The sequence below is a fragment of the Sparus aurata genome, chromosome 21, assembly GCF_900880675.1.
Source record: "Sparus aurata chromosome 21, fSpaAur1.1, whole genome shotgun sequence".
Classification (NCBI taxonomy): domain Eukaryota; kingdom Metazoa; phylum Chordata; class Actinopteri; order Spariformes; family Sparidae; genus Sparus; species Sparus aurata.
Window position 1 is genome coordinate 16,654,366 of NC_044207.1, and position 17,332 is coordinate 16,671,697.

At 39.0% G+C, this 17,332-nt stretch overlaps 3 protein-coding genes across 6 annotated transcripts; all 3 read right to left on the reverse strand.

Annotated features, from left to right (window-relative positions):
- Window positions 1-651: 651 nt before the first annotated feature.
- Window positions 652-9,318, reverse strand: ndc1 (NDC1 transmembrane nucleoporin). 3 transcript variants are annotated; one of them, XM_030402464.1, is made up of 18 exons: window positions 9,152-9,318; window positions 7,977-8,106; window positions 7,792-7,893; window positions 7,193-7,367; window positions 6,981-7,113; window positions 6,602-6,710; window positions 6,383-6,434; window positions 6,114-6,246; window positions 5,510-5,602; window positions 5,322-5,403; window positions 5,045-5,206; window positions 4,698-4,958; window positions 4,176-4,288; window positions 3,335-3,385; window positions 2,692-2,755; window positions 2,496-2,596; window positions 1,636-1,796; window positions 652-1,535 (listed from the first exon to the last, which is right to left on the reverse strand). In XM_030402464.1, the coding sequence occupies exons 1-18, from the start codon at window positions 9,188-9,190 to the stop codon at window positions 1,472-1,474; spliced, it is 2,025 nt and encodes a 674-aa protein (XP_030258324.1). In that variant the 5' UTR covers window positions 9,191-9,318; the 3' UTR covers window positions 652-1,471. The 3 variants fall into 3 exon arrangements, with proteins under 3 accessions (XP_030258324.1, XP_030258325.1, XP_030258326.1); XM_030402465.1 differs by having other exon boundaries at window positions 7,977-8,097; window positions 9,152-9,317; XM_030402466.1 differs by lacking the exon at window positions 3,335-3,385.
- Window positions 9,319-9,648: 330 nt separating this feature from the next.
- Window positions 9,649-10,491, reverse strand: LOC115573192 (uncharacterized). The gene has a single exon (XM_030403876.1). The coding sequence runs from the start codon at window positions 10,479-10,481 to the stop codon at window positions 9,714-9,716; it is 768 nt and encodes a 255-aa protein (XP_030259736.1). The 5' UTR covers window positions 10,482-10,491; the 3' UTR covers window positions 9,649-9,713.
- A 1,884-nt stretch (window positions 10,492-12,375) lies between these two features.
- On the reverse strand, window positions 12,376-17,262 carry yipf1 (Yip1 domain family, member 1). Of its 2 annotated transcripts, XM_030404074.1 has the most exons (10): window positions 17,162-17,262; window positions 16,744-16,874; window positions 16,378-16,535; window positions 16,192-16,272; window positions 16,013-16,100; window positions 15,719-15,835; window positions 15,440-15,606; window positions 14,189-14,371; window positions 13,339-13,460; window positions 12,376-13,066 (listed from the first exon to the last, which is right to left on the reverse strand). In XM_030404074.1, exons 2-9 carry the CDS (start codon window positions 16,775-16,777, stop codon window positions 13,359-13,361), a joined length of 930 nt encoding a protein of 309 aa, XP_030259934.1. In that variant the 5' UTR covers window positions 16,778-16,874; window positions 17,162-17,262; the 3' UTR covers window positions 12,376-13,066; window positions 13,339-13,358. The 2 variants fall into 2 exon arrangements, with proteins under 2 accessions (XP_030259934.1, XP_030259933.1); XM_030404073.1 differs by having other exon boundaries at window positions 12,376-13,460.
- Between the last annotated feature and the right edge of the window lie 70 nt (window positions 17,263-17,332).

Genomic DNA, 17,332 nt, shown 5'->3' on the forward strand with positions numbered 1-17,332 from the left:
CATTACACAGGCCAAAAGCATCTTTTTTGAGACCATCTCTGTGTAGCAAAACTTTATGTGGGCTGCTGTGGCTCAGGAGGTAGAGTGGGCTGTTCATTGTCAGAAGGCTGGTGGATCAATTCCCTGGGGTGCATGTCAAAGTATCCTTGACAAAGATATTGAGCCTCAAATTACTTCCAGTGAACAGGTTGGCACCTTGCAACGCAGCCTCTGTCATCAGTGTGTGAATGTGAAATGTGTTGTAGAGCCATTCGGGCAGTCAAGCTCATGTCTTTCTATAAAAAAATGTAAGTCTCTAAGAAACAGATTATTTTCTCAGACTTTGAAACGCTCTCCAAAAACAGTAGTGATGTACCTTGTGAATAATTCTTGTAAAAAGGACAAATGCTTGCTTTACAATTATTCCATCATCAGAATGTTTTCTTTCATCCATAGAAAACTAAAAGTGAAAACATTTTATGACATGTCGGTGTAGATAATTGATTTAGCCCCTTCAGTTTCAGTTATTGTGCATGCCTGCTCACTGTCAGTGTCATCACTTGAGTAAAACAGCAATTGTCAAAGTCATTAGTGGCACTTCTGTTTCTACAAGGTCTGCTCTGGAAGAAACGTGCTCATCTCTGCTGATTAATGACAAAAACTTGACAAACGGTCGCTACATAATGTTTTTATTCAACAGATCTTGGTAATGGGAATTTAAAACTCCATATATGTTGGCAGTGAAACCATAATTTCCCACACTTGCTACCAGTCACACAATACATCCATCCTGGATCTGATAACCTCATTTCACACAAAAGACAAAAGTTAACATGTACAAACAGAGGTGTCTGATCTATAAAATGATCACGGTGTATTTTCTAGTTAGAGAACCCTGAACTGATGTACACAGCTGTAAACTAGTTCTCCTGGCTGGTGTTTAGAACAAGACGTGAGCCATAAAAATACATCCGCACACTTTCTTACACCTCAAAGTGAAACTGAAGAGATTTCAAAACAAATTCTCACTACTCAGACACATTGTGCCATCTCTCTCATTCATCACACAGAAATAACAAAAACAGCAGATGAAATATGAAAACCAGAACGATTGGGTACAAATGCAACACCAACAGCCCTTTAACAACTCATTCCAATTAAGAAAAGTCAAATAGGATTTCTTGATTTGATTTTTTTTTTCTTATAACAAATGAAACAAGCAGATTTTTGGAATGAGTTGCTTATTTATACAGTAAGCTGGTTTAAATTTCTCAAACGCAGGCAGTGACAGTCCAGCCTGTCACATCAGCTGCGCTTGTGCACAGAGGAGATGTGATCCAGCCTATCAAATACAATCCGGCATGACATCGTACGGACATAAATATTAAAAGAGGCACTATCACGGGCTTTCACTTGTTGCCTCACGTATGCTAATGTGTGCGCACACACAAAAATCAAACGGATAAGAATCTGAAGGCAAAGTGTCGGTGGGTTATTCCTTGTACTCCAGAAACTGCTGCAATCTTTTTCTGTGCTCTGCAGACATTTGAATGGCACTGAGGATGAGAAAATGCATACATAGAAAAATCAATATACTTGGCATATTTTCTTTGTTCAGGCATTTGATTAAAATCCCTTTTAAATGTCCAGCCTTACTTTAAATGATCTCCAAACGTGGTTGTTATCCTGTAGATGGCAGTCTTGAGAGTGGCCCTGAGAGCAAAGCGCAGTGTTTTGTGAGTGGAGTCTCCCATGCTGCCCGTTGACCTCACTGGTTTACTGGAGGCGTGAGGCAGCTTGAAGTGTCGATCTACTGCCTGAAGACATAGAGGACACAATGCAAGAGCTGTCAGTGGGAACACAATGCAAAGCAAAAGCATTATCGTTTTGTTCCATATGCACAACAGTGACAGTGAGGCAGCTGCTGGCAATTACATTCTTGTCCTCAGACTCCCTCCAACAATGCTGGAAGCACAAATTATATGAAGAGAAAATCAAGCAAGTAAAAAAACACCTACATACACAAGTTAAAATATAGGAGAAAAATATATGTAAAACAGAATCAACTTAAAAAACAACAATGTGATAGAATCAGTGGTGATAAAGTGAATAAGTTGTGAATGTCAAGGTTAAATATTGGCAATAACTGAATCATGACGGATGTGCTCCTTGTCAAAAGGAGCTTACTGATCAATACCATGAGCAGTTAATAAACGCTACAACAATGGACTTTCTACATGGCTACTCACCATATACAGATAAAGGCCAAGTAGGTGAAGGAAACACGTTTTGATTATTTGTTTTTTTTTTAGATCGTCTGTTCCTTCAAACTTTCTCAGTGCAAAGTTCAGTGCAGGGTTTGTATTCAACCATAAAGTGGTGTGCAATGCAAATTTACACACACACTTACCACAATACAGCTGGGCTATGACAACTGATAACAGGCAGGTTTTTTTGTACTGTAGCTGCACCAATATGTGCTCTCAGGGCAGCTGCAGTAAACCACAACAACTTACCTCTTGCAAGACCAGCATGCAACTGAGAATGCTGGGTAGTGCAGTCTGTACAACCCCAAACTGGTCTTCTGAGAAGGAGGCTTGAACAAGGTAAGACAGCCCTGAAGGGGGATATTAGAGGACAAAGTCACACAGATATTAAATCAACAGGTTTCATGTATATTAGATTAACATCAACTCCACCCCCTCTTCGTACCTTCTAAAGCCCAGATGTGAGCCTGGCTGTCTGCAAACAGAGCTTGACTGGAGGCTTCTGGAAGCTGTAAGAGATGATGTTAGCTAGTAAGAGTTCTCTGGTGAACAGACAGATGCACATTTACAGTAGACTAATGATTTAGGTTGGAGGTTAGATGGACACGTTTTAGTGAGACTACGCTACAACATGCATGCAAAATCAAAGGAAGCTACATCAACCTCACAGAGCGAAGCAGACTAACCAAACTAGTTTCTACAAGGAAATACTGTGATGCCAGTATATTATTTGGCTGTAATAAAGTTAACAGTGTCTCACACTTCTAATATGATGACAATGACATAATTTCCCCAAAACTAATTAGAACAAATAAAGATTTAACAGTCAAGAGACTTGCAAGACACATTGTGTTACACGACTCCTTACCTCAAGCTTTCAAAGTGATTAGCAAGGCTCATTCTAACAACTAGATAGGTGGAAAAGAGCTACATTAGTAATGTCCGAATTAGTGATGCCCGCACAGGGAGGTTGCTGGATTTGGTCAAACCCAAAGTGAAAATCTACTCTGTTAGATGAGAACATGCAGGGAGCCCCACAGTGTTCAGAAGCCTGAAGAAGACAGCATGCACAAGAAGCGCATCCTTACCTTGTTAAACAAATACATTATCAGCACCCGCTTTGCCAAGAAATTTTTAACCTGAATGGAACAGTTAAGTGTCAATATATTGTGATTTCAAAACTTCACATGAAATTGTAACACAGTTGAATAAATATTGGCTTTTTCACACGTAACCCTTGGCAAAGATCACCCCGACAGAGCACCTGAGAATGGAGGATTTGACCTTTATATTTTAAATTAGATAAATTAACTAAATTTCACAAAGTCACAGTTGAATCATAATGCTTACATTTGATATTTAAATCAAATTTGAAAATCGAAATTTAATTTTAAAATTTGGCACGTCGATTCATACTCTTTTAACCTGATATTTTGTGCAGATTTGGCAACAGTAATGTGTTAGGAAGTTAGTAAAGTAAAATTCCAATGATGGCTGTGTAGGATTGATACCGACTTGTGTAGTCCAAACATTTCCGATGATGTCAGAGTACTGTACATTTCACAAGTCAAAATGTATTAAAAAAATATTGATGTAATTATTCCTAAAATTCAAAACATTATTTTATCTGATAAAATATTCTGCATCAGTTCATACTGATTGGTGTTAAACCCAGTCAAAAAAATATTTTTACTGCTCTCCTGCTTGTTAAAGAAGGCACACAATTGTGTAATACTGCAATAGTAAATTACTTAAGTTGTTAGAAGACGAAAAAAGAAACATTTTGTATCTGCATTTGACGGCTCCAGTTAATCTGATGTTTCACTTTATTCAAACTAGATTTTCTGATTTAAATTTTCTATCTGGGTCAAATTAAAACCTCAAGAGTACAGACCTACTAACATCTATAATGTTACAAGACAAAAGTACCTGTTCTTTTCTGTTTTGGAGGAACTGAGCCAGGAGACTTGGTTTGGATGGTTCCTGCTTGGGACTGGGAACTGAGGCAGGGGATGACTGAGGACTGCCATTGACCTGTGAATCTGAGACAGAGACCAGATCACAAAATAGAAAGCTGGATTCACAGATAGCTATTCTTCACCTATCTGCTACTAATGGCATGATACCTGACCCATAAACATGTTTACATCATGCCATGCCATAATAGACTAAGAAGTTAAGGTTAAAATACACACAGCATTTGACAACTTAACTTATTAACATGAGTTTCAGAGGTCTGAAGAAAATCAAAAAGAATCAACACAAGAAGCCAAAAACCTCTTGGCATCATTATAGGGGATGTCATGCTCCCCTTTACCTTGTACACAAAGTATTCAACATTGTGTACTGAAAATAAGAACTACAACTGCACAAGTGCTGGCTGCTACTCATGTAGCTTTAAGTATCTGTATGAATTGATTGACCAGATGTCTTCCATTGGCCTCTTCTCACCTGTAGAGGTTGACCACAGTTTTGGGCCTCTCCTCATGACGTGTGGGCTCTGCACTGTGCCGAACCACGGCGAGCATTGTTCCACAGGAGCAGTAAGACGCCGCAGGGCAGGAGAAGCAAAAGGGCTGTCCAGGTCAGGAGTGAACGGTGCTGTCAGAGGAGTCCGTGGGGTGCCAACAACGGAGCGCGCAAAGACCGAAGCTGGAGTTTTCATCAGTAAAGTGGGCCTTGGGCTCATCAGATCTTCTGTACCTGAGGTTACTATTAAGAAGAAAAGACTAGATTAGAGAGGATAAAGAGGAATGTTCATAAAAAATTCATTCATTCAAAGTTTCATTGTAAAATACCTGATGTCTCAGATGAAGTCTTCCTTTCACTCCCAGTAGACAAGGATTTGGCCCTGCCATTGGTTGCAACAGTGTCATGATAGGCTACGAGTCTCTGGGTGAGATCAGTCAGCATAGAGAGACACTCCTTACTGATGGCATTCCAGTTATGAGGATGGCCACCTGGGAAGGTAGAATGTACAGTTTGCCTTTATTTGTAAGCTACATACATACACACACACACACCCTTATATCTAAACTGCAAGGACATCCCGTCTGTGTAGACAACTTAACAGACCTGGCTGACTCAGACTGAAGACCTGACAGCGTCTTGATGGGGAGTGTTGAGACAGCAAAGCCAAGTCCTGCAGGGCCAGGAACTACAATTTGGAAAAAGGCAAGTTTCAACACCCACATTTGATGACCAGTAAGCACAGAAAGAGATAACTTGAACTTAAAAAGATCCGTATTACGTGTTTTAGCTACCTTCAATATCATTGGCTGCTTCTCGTTAAGAACTTTAGCCAGACACTGGTGGGCATCCTCAGTAAAAGATGACTGCACAGGAAAACTGTACAGCTGCAGATACAAGGAAAGACATTGGACAACATATTACCTCAAAGTCAAGGCCCTGAAAAATTACTTTTTACTGTTCACTTGAGATGACTCCTGAGACATTCCCCATGAATAATAACAGTTACATCTGGTGCACTTATTGAACATTCAAAGCAATGACAACATTGCCCCCTAGTGTCTGTAAATTTTCAGAAACAAAAAAAAGTCTTTGCAACACAATACTCGACAACAGCCACAAATTGGAATCCGTTTTGAAAATCAAAACTTGGCCGAGCCCATGAAATTTCATCAGCTGGCACTTTGATCTTTGGTTACATGGTAATCTGTAGCCTGAGGATGTGCTCAAGCCGTGTACAACAATGCTGATCGAATAGAAAACCAGAATTTACAACCAGATAAGCGAAACAGAGGGGGAAAAATAACAAATGCACAGATTCCCTTTCTATAGCACTACAAGAGCTTTAGTTTTGCAATATAAGTAAAAGTATACATTTTGTTTTCTACTGATATATACCTCAGTCACAAAGATCCTAAAGAGCACCAGTGTGATGTGCCACGTGAAGAGGAGGAAGCTGGCACTGATCCACAGGTGGTAGACCAGGGAAAGGTCCAGCAGTCCAGCTATGCTGTCAAGAGGATGGACAGAGCTACAGGTGGAGAACAGACACAAATACATTAATTCAGTTGCATGTATCCTGCCAGGAAGTACCATTCTGTGGCGGGGCGAAACTACAAAACAAGAACGTTTGTTTATTCATATATAAACACAGAATCTATACTGACCTGTTTAGGTAAAGGTTCAGTGTTTTACAAAACCAAGCTTTTGGAATGTATCCTGTGAAGAAAAAGAAATATTTTAGTATCTTCTAGTAACTTTGCATAACAAATCAAAGGGAAAATATAGATATAGAGTTTGGAGACAAACATTGATTAAGTAAAAGCATGTTTATGGAGGTAAATGAGCTCTGTGTTATGTTTCATTTGTAAACAGAGTTCACTTACCCAAAAAGAAATACACAACAATGAAGTTCCTGATGGAGTAAAGTGCTTGAGTGGCGCTGCACTTCACCACCAAAGGTAGAGCTCCCTTAAAGCGAAGGTATTTGTATTGCTGGGGAAGAATAACAACAAATAAATTGACATCAATGCTGATCATGAACTGCTATTTAAAGTATTGTGCCAGTTACTGTGTTTTCATAAAGTTTGGGCCAGACTGTGTGGCTGGATGTATCAGGGCTTAAGGAAACCTGCATATTGATTGGATTTATGTATGAACGGAGGCTGACAATAAATTAATACAAAAAAACACTTTAGATTTTACACTAAGCTATTCAGGCAAAGGTATGTTTTAAAAATATTCAGCCTTTGCATCATCACATACCTGAACAGTGTGGAAAGAGATGTAGTTCATGTTATGGATCACACCGAGCAGACTGTAAGATAATCCAACAAAGGCTCCAGCCAGCAGAAGGATGAGGTGATACTCATTAAGACACATCTGAGACGAACTGTCACTGTTGGAAACAAACGGAGCCAATTAGACAAACGTATGAAGCATGTACAGCTTAACAGTTGTATGCAGTAGCTACTTACCCATCACTCTGTGGGCAAGTATAGCCAAGTGTTTCATATCTGCCCCCGATGGTGATGGCGCAACACCAAGCCACGACTATTCCCATGACACAGTGGACCGCGGAGTTGACAAGCTGCCGAGGGTGGAGCAGCTGACCCAACAGGGCGATTTTAGAGCATGCAATAGTTGGTATGACTGAAGAGAAACGGAACAAACAATAGAGTTACAAACAATGACTAACATTATGTAGTGCTGTATTATTGCTTATTTTTATAATTAGACTCTGCAGGCAAACTTGACTCAACAGTGAAAAGGAATGCAATTTAAGCAATGTACAAACTGACTGAGTGGGTTATATTATACTGTATGTAAAGCAGTTCCGAAATCATTAATTATAACTGATATCAATGCCACTCATGCAATCAATTATATTAGTCAGATAAGATACTAAGAATATCAAAAGGTTTCCTAATTACACTTTTACAAATACAAAGTTCATTCTATGCACGTTCATAGAATTAATCTAACCAGTAATTGGAGAACCCTGTCAATCACCAAACATCCTTCAAGATAAAGCCAGATGCGAGTAAACAATATCGACCAGTGTCCTGCCACTCACCTGTATAATACTCCAGGTTCAGGAACCCAATCATGAGGATCACTCCACACAGCAGGATTAATGAGAAGACGGCACTTGCACTCGTTAAGAGGGACAGGCATTCTGCATGTAAAAACAGTCTAGAGTGAGCCTCACACAATTTTAGGTGGCGATAAATCAAATCTCAAAAATGAATAATGACTGACCTGATATCGTCTGAATGGGGTGGAAGAGACTGAACCTGCCGAGGATTACAAGAGCTGCTGTGATGGGTCCCAACAACAGGACGGCCCAGGCAGTACTGGCTGCAGCTCTCCAGCAAATCACCTGAACAGTCAGTCATGGTCATATACAAAAGTAAAACACACTGATGATCACAGAAGCTGTTTAGACTGTGACATTCAAAAGTGCTCGGATTTCGCATTTGGGGATATGCCTATGAAATAAAATCTTTAAGATAGAATACTACAGATTCTATATTCATCCAGTGAGTGCTTCAAAATGTAATCTTCATCTCAAAATTAGTAAGGAATATTTGGATATTCTAGTGTTTCACTTGATTGTTCATTCTGTTCGGTCCCCAAACATAACACAACACATTTCATTTGACTTTTGGTGCTTATCCATGTACATGTGTATATGAACCAATACCCCTAACTAATTTTGAGTAGTGTACATTTTCTGAAAATGTATAAACTAGACGATCATTCTGCTTATCAAGAAAACATTTTGCAGATTGACTCATAATTAAAATAACTGTTTGCTAGCACGGGTCATCGTTTTCTCTGTTTTTCTGCAGTATAATATATGTTTTTTAGTGTGTACATACAGCACATTTTGGAAAGACAACCAGATTTGGTCACTTAAACATCTTGAGACAACATCATAATTGCCTATGTAGCTGCTTGATGTTATTTATTTGATCATTCTATGGGTAAATCATATTTTGAGTATGCAAGTCGATTACGATTATTATTTTTTAATGACTTTCTGCCAACTTGAGTCAATTAAAAACTATCGCATATTAACAGAAAAAAACTTGACCACTCTATAAAACATGTCAGGATAAATTTCAATCATCTGTTGTCTAACTTTATATGGCTAGCAGTCATTTTGTAAACAGCTATTGAACTTGATAACCCCGTTTATTTTTCACTTGCTTCTATGTGGTAACTAATACATTCATACCTTGCACATTTTCTTTAAAAACAATTGTACTTTCCTTTCTGGTTCTGTTACATGTGTTTGTATTGTTGTGAAAACTGAAACAAACCTTAGCTACGCTCGAGTTAGCTAACTAGCATAAACAGACAAGTTAGCGCGCTAGCGCTCGCGATACATTATTTTCTTTATGAATGAAGAATTAAGTTCAGAGACTCACCTTGCGAACAAACCAGCAAGTTTGTTCTGTAGAAAACATGTTCTTGGAATGGATGGAGAGCCACGCACCAATAATAATGTCTTCGGCTCTCCTGCTGTCAAACTATTTTTCCACTGAATTTCCCATATCGCGCCACATGCATTCAAAGGACCTCTGAAGGACCCCGATTAAAAGTTGTCCGTGTTGCTGCCTGCTGCCAGAGTCACAGCCACACAATTTCAGTCTAGTAAACCTTTTCAAAAATAAAATAAAACAATAAAATAAGTATTTATACGGATTGTCTGGCCAATAAAAAGCTTGGTTATAAATAATGAGTTCACAAACAATGATTTTTAAAACGTGTCTTACTTTTAACAGATATGTAAAGTCAGGATACGATTAAAATAAATAATGAAATTACTGCATTGTCACATTTTTTAACAACAAGAGGCACCAAGACAAGCCATAAATCAGCTTTTGATTGTTTAAATTTCATATATTTTTTACTCATTTGTGTATTTACAGATATATTAAACATCGGTTTTATTAGTGTATATCTCTGCTTTACTCTCTACATGCAGTGTTAGTCAAGTCCATTCTGAATTCCTTTGGTCTCATCATGCAGGTAAGCTTTCTTATCATGATGATAGCCATTTCCATAATTTGGAAAACTGTGTTTATCCAAAACTGTCTTCTTCTCATGATCCCGGGAGAATGGTTTCGTCTCAAAGGCATTGACAGGGAGCTTCTGGGAGGAACTGATGGACATCTCAGTTTGAATGGCTTTATGGACGAATGGTTTCCCTCCAGGTTTCTGGGCAATAGCGGGCAGGGCGAGCTGCTCCCTCTGGGACTTCTTGTCCTCCCACAGCTTCAGCAGCCGGCGCTGATTGTTTGTCATGTCCTTGAGATTTTGCTGCAATGACTGCACTTGATCCTCTAGAAGTGTTTTGGAGGTGACAGTATTTGCCAACTCTGATGTCAAATCATCAATGGTCAGACTGAGTTTCCCAGCCTTTTCCACCAAGGAACTGCACTCGCGCTCCTTCTCATGGAAGTCATTGATGATGTCCTTGGTGGTCTTTCCGTTGAACTTGGGGCTGCACTCAAGTCCAATGTCGGTACGAAGAGCCTTCACTTGTTTCCTCAGCTCCTTGTTGTCCATAGTCAAGCTTTTCAGTTTCTGCTTCAGAGCCTCAGTTGAACGCATCCTTGACTCGTACTGTCTGAGTTTCTCTCTGAGCACACTCTCTCTGTGCATGGCATCGTCTCTTTCCTTCCTGCATTTCTCCAAAAGTTTCAATGTCTCAAATTTGGACACTTTTTCACCTTTCCCATTTGAGGTGGCCATCCTGTAACAAGGTTTCCAAATCACTTTATAATAAAGTGAGTATTAAAAAGGCATTTTCTTTTTAAAAAATGTTATTACTCACAAGCTTTTCAAATAGTCCTTGAGCATTTTGTTGGTAAATCCACATCACAAGCATGAGCGCCTGCATGCATGCCTGAGACTGAGGCAGGTGACATTCCTCTAAGAGGGTTATCTGTTTGACAGGCAGCTCCTGTGTAACTCAAAGCTGGGGCTAGAATGACCATTAATTAGGGCGCCACCATCCCTTTGACACCGTTTCAAGTGACACAATTTTTTTTCCTATTTTGTTAATTAATCTAAAAACTTTGCCATTGTGTTAATCAATGGAAATGTTAAACAAAGACTCAACAGAGGTGCATCGTGTGTGAGGTGCTGACCACACACTGTGTGCCTGTAGGCTGCAGGCTGCACATACATAAGTAACATTTTCCACTGCAGGTGATCTGTGCATCCAAACAGTGACACAGTAGATTCTATCAGTTTGCTCGACCACACGACAGTTCAGATGGATGAGGTGGAAAAAGAGCAGCAGCAGCCAAATGGCCGCTTTTAAAGACAGTTGCGCTCTTTGAAATGTTGAAGTTATACCTATTAGTTTCGATCTCTCCCTTAAATATTTAAAATGTCCAACTGTTGAAATGTGCTGAGAGCCTTTTAATACCGTCAGCAGCTGGTGGAAGAGTCGTGTTGCTGACTCGTGCGGGGGCTGGGGTGAATTAAGGTCGTCCTAACTAAAAGAAAATTGTTTACTGAAAGAAACAAAAATTCCTCACTGACAATTTAAACACTCATAGGATGCAGGTATTTTGAACAAGTTTTTATCAATGTAAAAAATTCAATCCGGGTTGTCCTTATTCTGAAACTAAATGAGCGACAAGTGATCGGATAAGGTGTATGAATATTTGATCAAATATAATACGATCCTAATGTCAGTTGGTGTTCAGATAAGGTCTTCCATGTTTTATATCTTAAAAGGAAAAAATGTGGACAAAACAACTTTGATATTTTAAAAAGGAATCGTTTTCATTTTGTCATAATAGGTTTAACAGTTTCTTGCTAAAAGTTCGATAAGTAGGTCGGTACCACTTTCATATTTTGCGATTTAATGTAAAGCCATCGCTAGCAGCTGGTTAGCTTAGCATGAAGACTGGATACTGGCGGAAACAGCTAGCCTGGCCCTTTTGAACGAAAACACAATCTGCCCACCAGCACCTCCAAAGAACACTTATTAACACAGTGTAAGTTAATGTTTGGTCGCTATGAGCTCAACAGGTTATCTGGCAACATCAAGACATTAGAAGAATTCGATGCACCCAGCATAGAAATAGCAGGGGGGCCATTAGACCCGGTTCCACACTTCAGTTTTTGTGCAGATTAAACAAACAAGATAGAACGTGTTAATTAGTGAGTGTGAGTTAAGAGGTGGATTTTAGAATGATACTTAGATACTTTAGAAATGAAGGAGGCATCAATCCGCTGAAGAAACTTGTAGCAAGAAAGCAGAAAAAAAAGACTAAAGACTTTATGCAAACAATCTGTTCGTTGAGTTTATTGGTGACTGAAGGCTCTGAGTTGACTGTAAATTGATCATCGTCTACCCCTGAGCTGGGGAGTAGACTCAGCGTCTTGTTATCGGAAGGTCGCCTGTTCGATTCCCTGGTCTGCATGCCGAAGTGTCCTTGGGCAAGATACTGAACCCCAAAAAATGCTGTTGGTGTATGAATCTATGTATCAATTACTGTAAGACGCTTTGGCCAAAAGCATCTGCTAAATGCCCTAAAATGTAAATGTAACCAGAACTGTGGGCTAGTTAGCTAAACAATGAGCTGTACAATCATAAAAATGATGGTTTCATTCGTCAAGGCAAGTCCCACAAAGATCATGTTTTTTTATCCTATGAAAAAATTCACTGAGAACAGACATTTCATATTTTACATTTTATCAAATACAACTTTTCACAATAAAAGCTGACTGATTAAAAAATAGTTACACAAGTTAGAAGTCTCTTGGACATTCAGAATGGGTCTTTGGCATTAGTTGAGGGCACTTATGGTTAAATCAGTTAAAGGACTTTACAATAAATCTATTTGTACATAATATGCCCATGCCTTGTATATCTTTGCAACACTTATAATCATTGTGCTGTTTGTACACAAAAAACCTATACACAAAGTATCCTAGCCAGTTCCCATTAACGTAATATTTAAAAAAAAATGCATATACAAAATGTCTTTGATGCCACCAACATAACTGCACTGATCTGTTATCTAAATATTTCAACAGATGAACTATAAAACAAAAAACTCCCATACTAAGAGAGAACGTATTTACTGTGTGACACCAAACCCCATTTATCTTTAAGGAAGTGTAGAACTCATCCCATTAGAAATAACATACTTGGTACCAGTGTTCATTTTCAGAGGTCACGCAGTCTAAACAAGCGTACACACTGCAGGCTTTTAAAAGGTCTCGAGCCAGAATGTCCAAGTGCAGGTGAAATCCAGATGACCCATGACTTCATCAACAAAGCAACCCGATTCTCTCTAATAAGGCAACAGGAGAACCTGCAATTTAAAAAGAATTACACTTGCTTTGGGAAGGAGAAATCGTGTAAAAGGAAGTCGGGTGTCAGATGTTCTGCATTTGCAGGTAAAAAAAAACAAAACCCTTAAATAGACCGAAAATGCTACCGAAGTAGGTATCATTCTTGATACAAGTGAATGCCATGCCATGAGGAAGCACAAAGTGGGAGAATATGACTTACATGTATCAAGTTATTTGGATTTTTGCACAGAAGGATTATGATACGAAGGGCTTCTGTGTCACTATTGTTTACCTTCAGACAATGAAAGGCTTTCATGTTGAATGTGTAGCCGCAGCATGTGTGGTCTTGATCACCTCTGCTGCAGGAGCATGTTCAACTGGTATTAGTGTTTCAGGTTTGCTGAAGAAATAGACCTGAAAATGAAACAAATAATACAAAAAATTTAAAACATCCCAACAAAGAAGCAATAACAGTATAAAAAGAAACTACTAATCCATCATGCACTGAAGCTGGTGTGTCTGTGGGTAAGTGTGCAGCAAATGTTGGACATTACAGGAGAGAATACTGTATTCCTGCAACCCATTCATCTTGGTCAGCCTTCAGGCACGGGCTTACTTTGTTGACTAATTACATGAATGTGACCAGACATGTGATACCTCTGTGGACCTGACCGTATTCACTGTAATAAGTGCACTAATGGCCCGTTCTCACACCAGTTAGCAAATGCGGTCACAGTTTCCAATGAATAGAGTCTACGGAGGGGGGCAGTTAACTTGACACTATCGGGTATAGTCATTTCCCAGAAACACACCGGGAGAGACACACGAAAACGTCTGTGTAGTGTACTGTAGTCCGTGACTGACAAAGACAAGCTGGGTCAAGGCTCGGCCATGCTACTGAGATCATTGAGGACAAATGGAAGTGAGTCAATCATTGTTGTTATCTACACCGAGATGGACAGGGCGCTTAAATTAACTTGATTAGTGCAGATGTAGTTTGCCAAAGCAGGATAATGAATTTTGTATCTTATTTCAACAAACAGATTTATTTTCCATTTTCCATTATCTCTCACCTTTTTTAATTAGTCCTACAGACAAAATTATATACATGCCAGAATCAGAACTGTAGTGAGGACCCTTACCTTGCAACCAACAGCGAGCAGAGTGTTGAGCACAACAATGGCTGACATGGTTGCTATTATCATTTTGGGGTGGTCATCCCTGACTGCCGGCCAGAAAGTCATCACCAGAACCGAGCCGGAGAGGCAGAGAGCCACCATGATGGAGCACCACCTCAGCCATTCATATGGGAGAATCCATAGGACCTAATGTGGAAAAACAACAGCTCCGTATACAGTGTGCGTCTCGTTTTATGAGAGCTTTTATAAGAAACAATCAATGCCCTAAATGTTTTCATGATAGAGTGGAAAATAAGTATTCATCGACTGTCAGGATGTGTAATGTGTAGCGGACACATTATATTGTGATGAAAGGTGAAACAGTAATTTGTTTTATATGCAGCCTTTCGAAACAATGTTCTAAAATCAATTTAAATGGTCTATTGAAAAATGTAACAATGCCATCCTGGTGGTTTCCGAACAGAGATGATGGCTCCGGTTAATGCTGTCACACTGTTTACTTTTATCTATTTATTTTTGCAAAGCATATGTTGACAATCCACTCTATATGGATGAGAGTAGCTGCTCATCTAAACAGTTTAATCCCAAAGTCTCTCCAAGTAAATTTCATACAGGTGAATGTTATCAAAATGTTTAACAAAAGCAAGGTCTTACCATTATATGTATTTATATCATATATATTTTACTCGTTGTCCACAAATCCTATGAAAAAAACATGTCCAAAAATTGATTTTATGAAGAAGTACAAACTGTGCACAGAATCCTATTCAACTGCCCCACAGAGCTTCTGCATGAATAATTAATATACCCACTGTAGCTTTTTTGAGTCAATTCCACACACATCATTCTGCTTCCATAAACATTCATTACTGCAAGAAATACGTATTAATCCACAGCTGAAAATATTTCTCAAGAAATCCAATGTTTACACCCATTTTAATAACGGGTGCAGGAAATTCTGAGCCTTAATTTAAAAAAAGGGGGGGATTCATTTGTTACCCATTTTTTTTTTTAACCTATGTCTTCATAAGGTCCCGTTGGGCTTGGGGTTGAGGGCCAAATGAGAAGTTTTGGAAAATAATGAGAGATGGACAAAGATGCTTTTGCCTTTTCATGGGATTTACGAACTACAAGAAATATATATGTCCACTTGCAACACCGATGTGGTAATTAATATGTGCCCTGATACGACTGCAGGATTATAAACGCTTACACATGTTATTCTGAAATTTAAAAATAAATGTCAGATCTTACCACTGCTGGAATGTAAATTGCGAGGGAATATCCATACACACAGATGATCTCCATAAAGGAGTAGGTCACTAAGTTCATAGCCTTGTTGTTTCTCCACAGCAGGAAACCCCAGAGGGCAAGGGGCACCAGCCAAGCATAGCTGAAGATCGCTGTTGCAGCTATGGTCACTGGAAAACACAGTAAATAAAAGACAACAGAGCGTTTGAGAAAATACAGTTTCCCCTTATATTTAACCTGAATAAGTAACCCATAATAACACAAGAGAATAACAGCACATACCTTTTCCAAACTCTGGGGTATACTTATAGTTTGGTTTGCCTAACTTGCCCAGAAAGGTGGATATGTTGCCACTGATGGCAATGGCAAACACAAGAGTCGTACAAATCCAGAATGGTCCTGAGAGCACAAATATCAAATAATGGAATTCAAGTTTGAAAGTACGTTTGGTTTCTAAAAACAACATTCATTACAAATATCACAAAACTCAGCCTCAGTAGACAACAGGAGGACAGGATTCTCCCATTAACCAATAAACCTCTAATTAGGACTAATGGTAAATGTGTGAATGCTGACCATAAAGATCAGGATTTCTTCGAAGGTAGACATGAATGAAGTTCTTTCTGGGCCACGGCACCATTGAGCCAATGATTCTCTCCCTCACCTGAAAGAAAAGAGTTTAAAACTCTTACGAACATGTTGCATGAGAAATTCTCACACTGTTTCAATATCAAAATAAGGTATAAAAATATTACGTGATGGGTCTCGATGTCAAAAAACTGTTGGTAGTACTCAAAAGTCCAGAAAGGAGCACTTTTCTTTTGCCCAGAGAGAAGCTTCAAGTGGGGGGAAAAAGACAAAAATGGAGAAAAACCAAATGAACCAAATGATTTTTTTAATGCAACAACATTTAATGTGTCATGTGTTTTTGTTGTTCAGACCTCTGTCTTGTCATCACTGGCAAGTCTGTCCTCGTCGTCACCATCAGGAATGAACCCAGCAGCTATTCTTTGCTTTTCTGCTTTGGTATCCTCATCATCTATGGTAATGGTGGTAGCATCTCTGTCTGCTTCCAACAAACTGGCCGCTTCTTCAAATTCTATTTTCATAGATAAGATGAATGTGAAAACATTAGTACGTTAAGTATGAATGGCTGTTACCAGTGCATCATTTTACAGCACAGGGAGACTTCTGAGAGATGTGCGTTTACAGAAGTCATGGAAACTGACAAACAAAAAAAACTGTAAAGTTATCAATGAAGCAACATCACTTTCATAATCACACTTAAAACTGTGGCAAACACTCACCTTGAAATTGAAATGGATCATTTGCCGACGCCATTGCCCTGAATTCACTTAGTGACGTTTCTCAGATTCGTCTCTAAGGAACTTATCGGCAAGTTGTTGTTGCACTAAGGCACCAATTTAGTCTTATAAAGCTGTGAAGGAAAGAAACATAACTTTTTAGCATCAGAGCCTCAATATTCCTGACCGTGTGACGTGTTAAAACGTCGTAAACTACGCGCAGTACAGCAAAAAGATGAAAAAACGTTACAAGTTAGCTTAAGTCAAGCTAGCCAAAGCCTTTAGTTGACAGCTCTTCAACAAGTAATTAATATACACTGAATATCTCACATAACACAAGGACGGGCAAAAAATAGCAAAAGTTTCCATTGTATTATTAATAAACCAAATCCATAATCTTTTGCACACATTGAATGCTCACCAAATTATCTTCCAAAGGGGATAAAAATCATTACATTTCTCTGTGCTAGCTCTGTGCTGCGTGGAACCGGAAAAACCTGCCTTGTAAACAACACGTCTTCCGGTTACAGAGAAGTTTCAAAGTAAAGGTTGAAGTTTTTAAAGACTCAACATATTTAATCGTAATATAGAG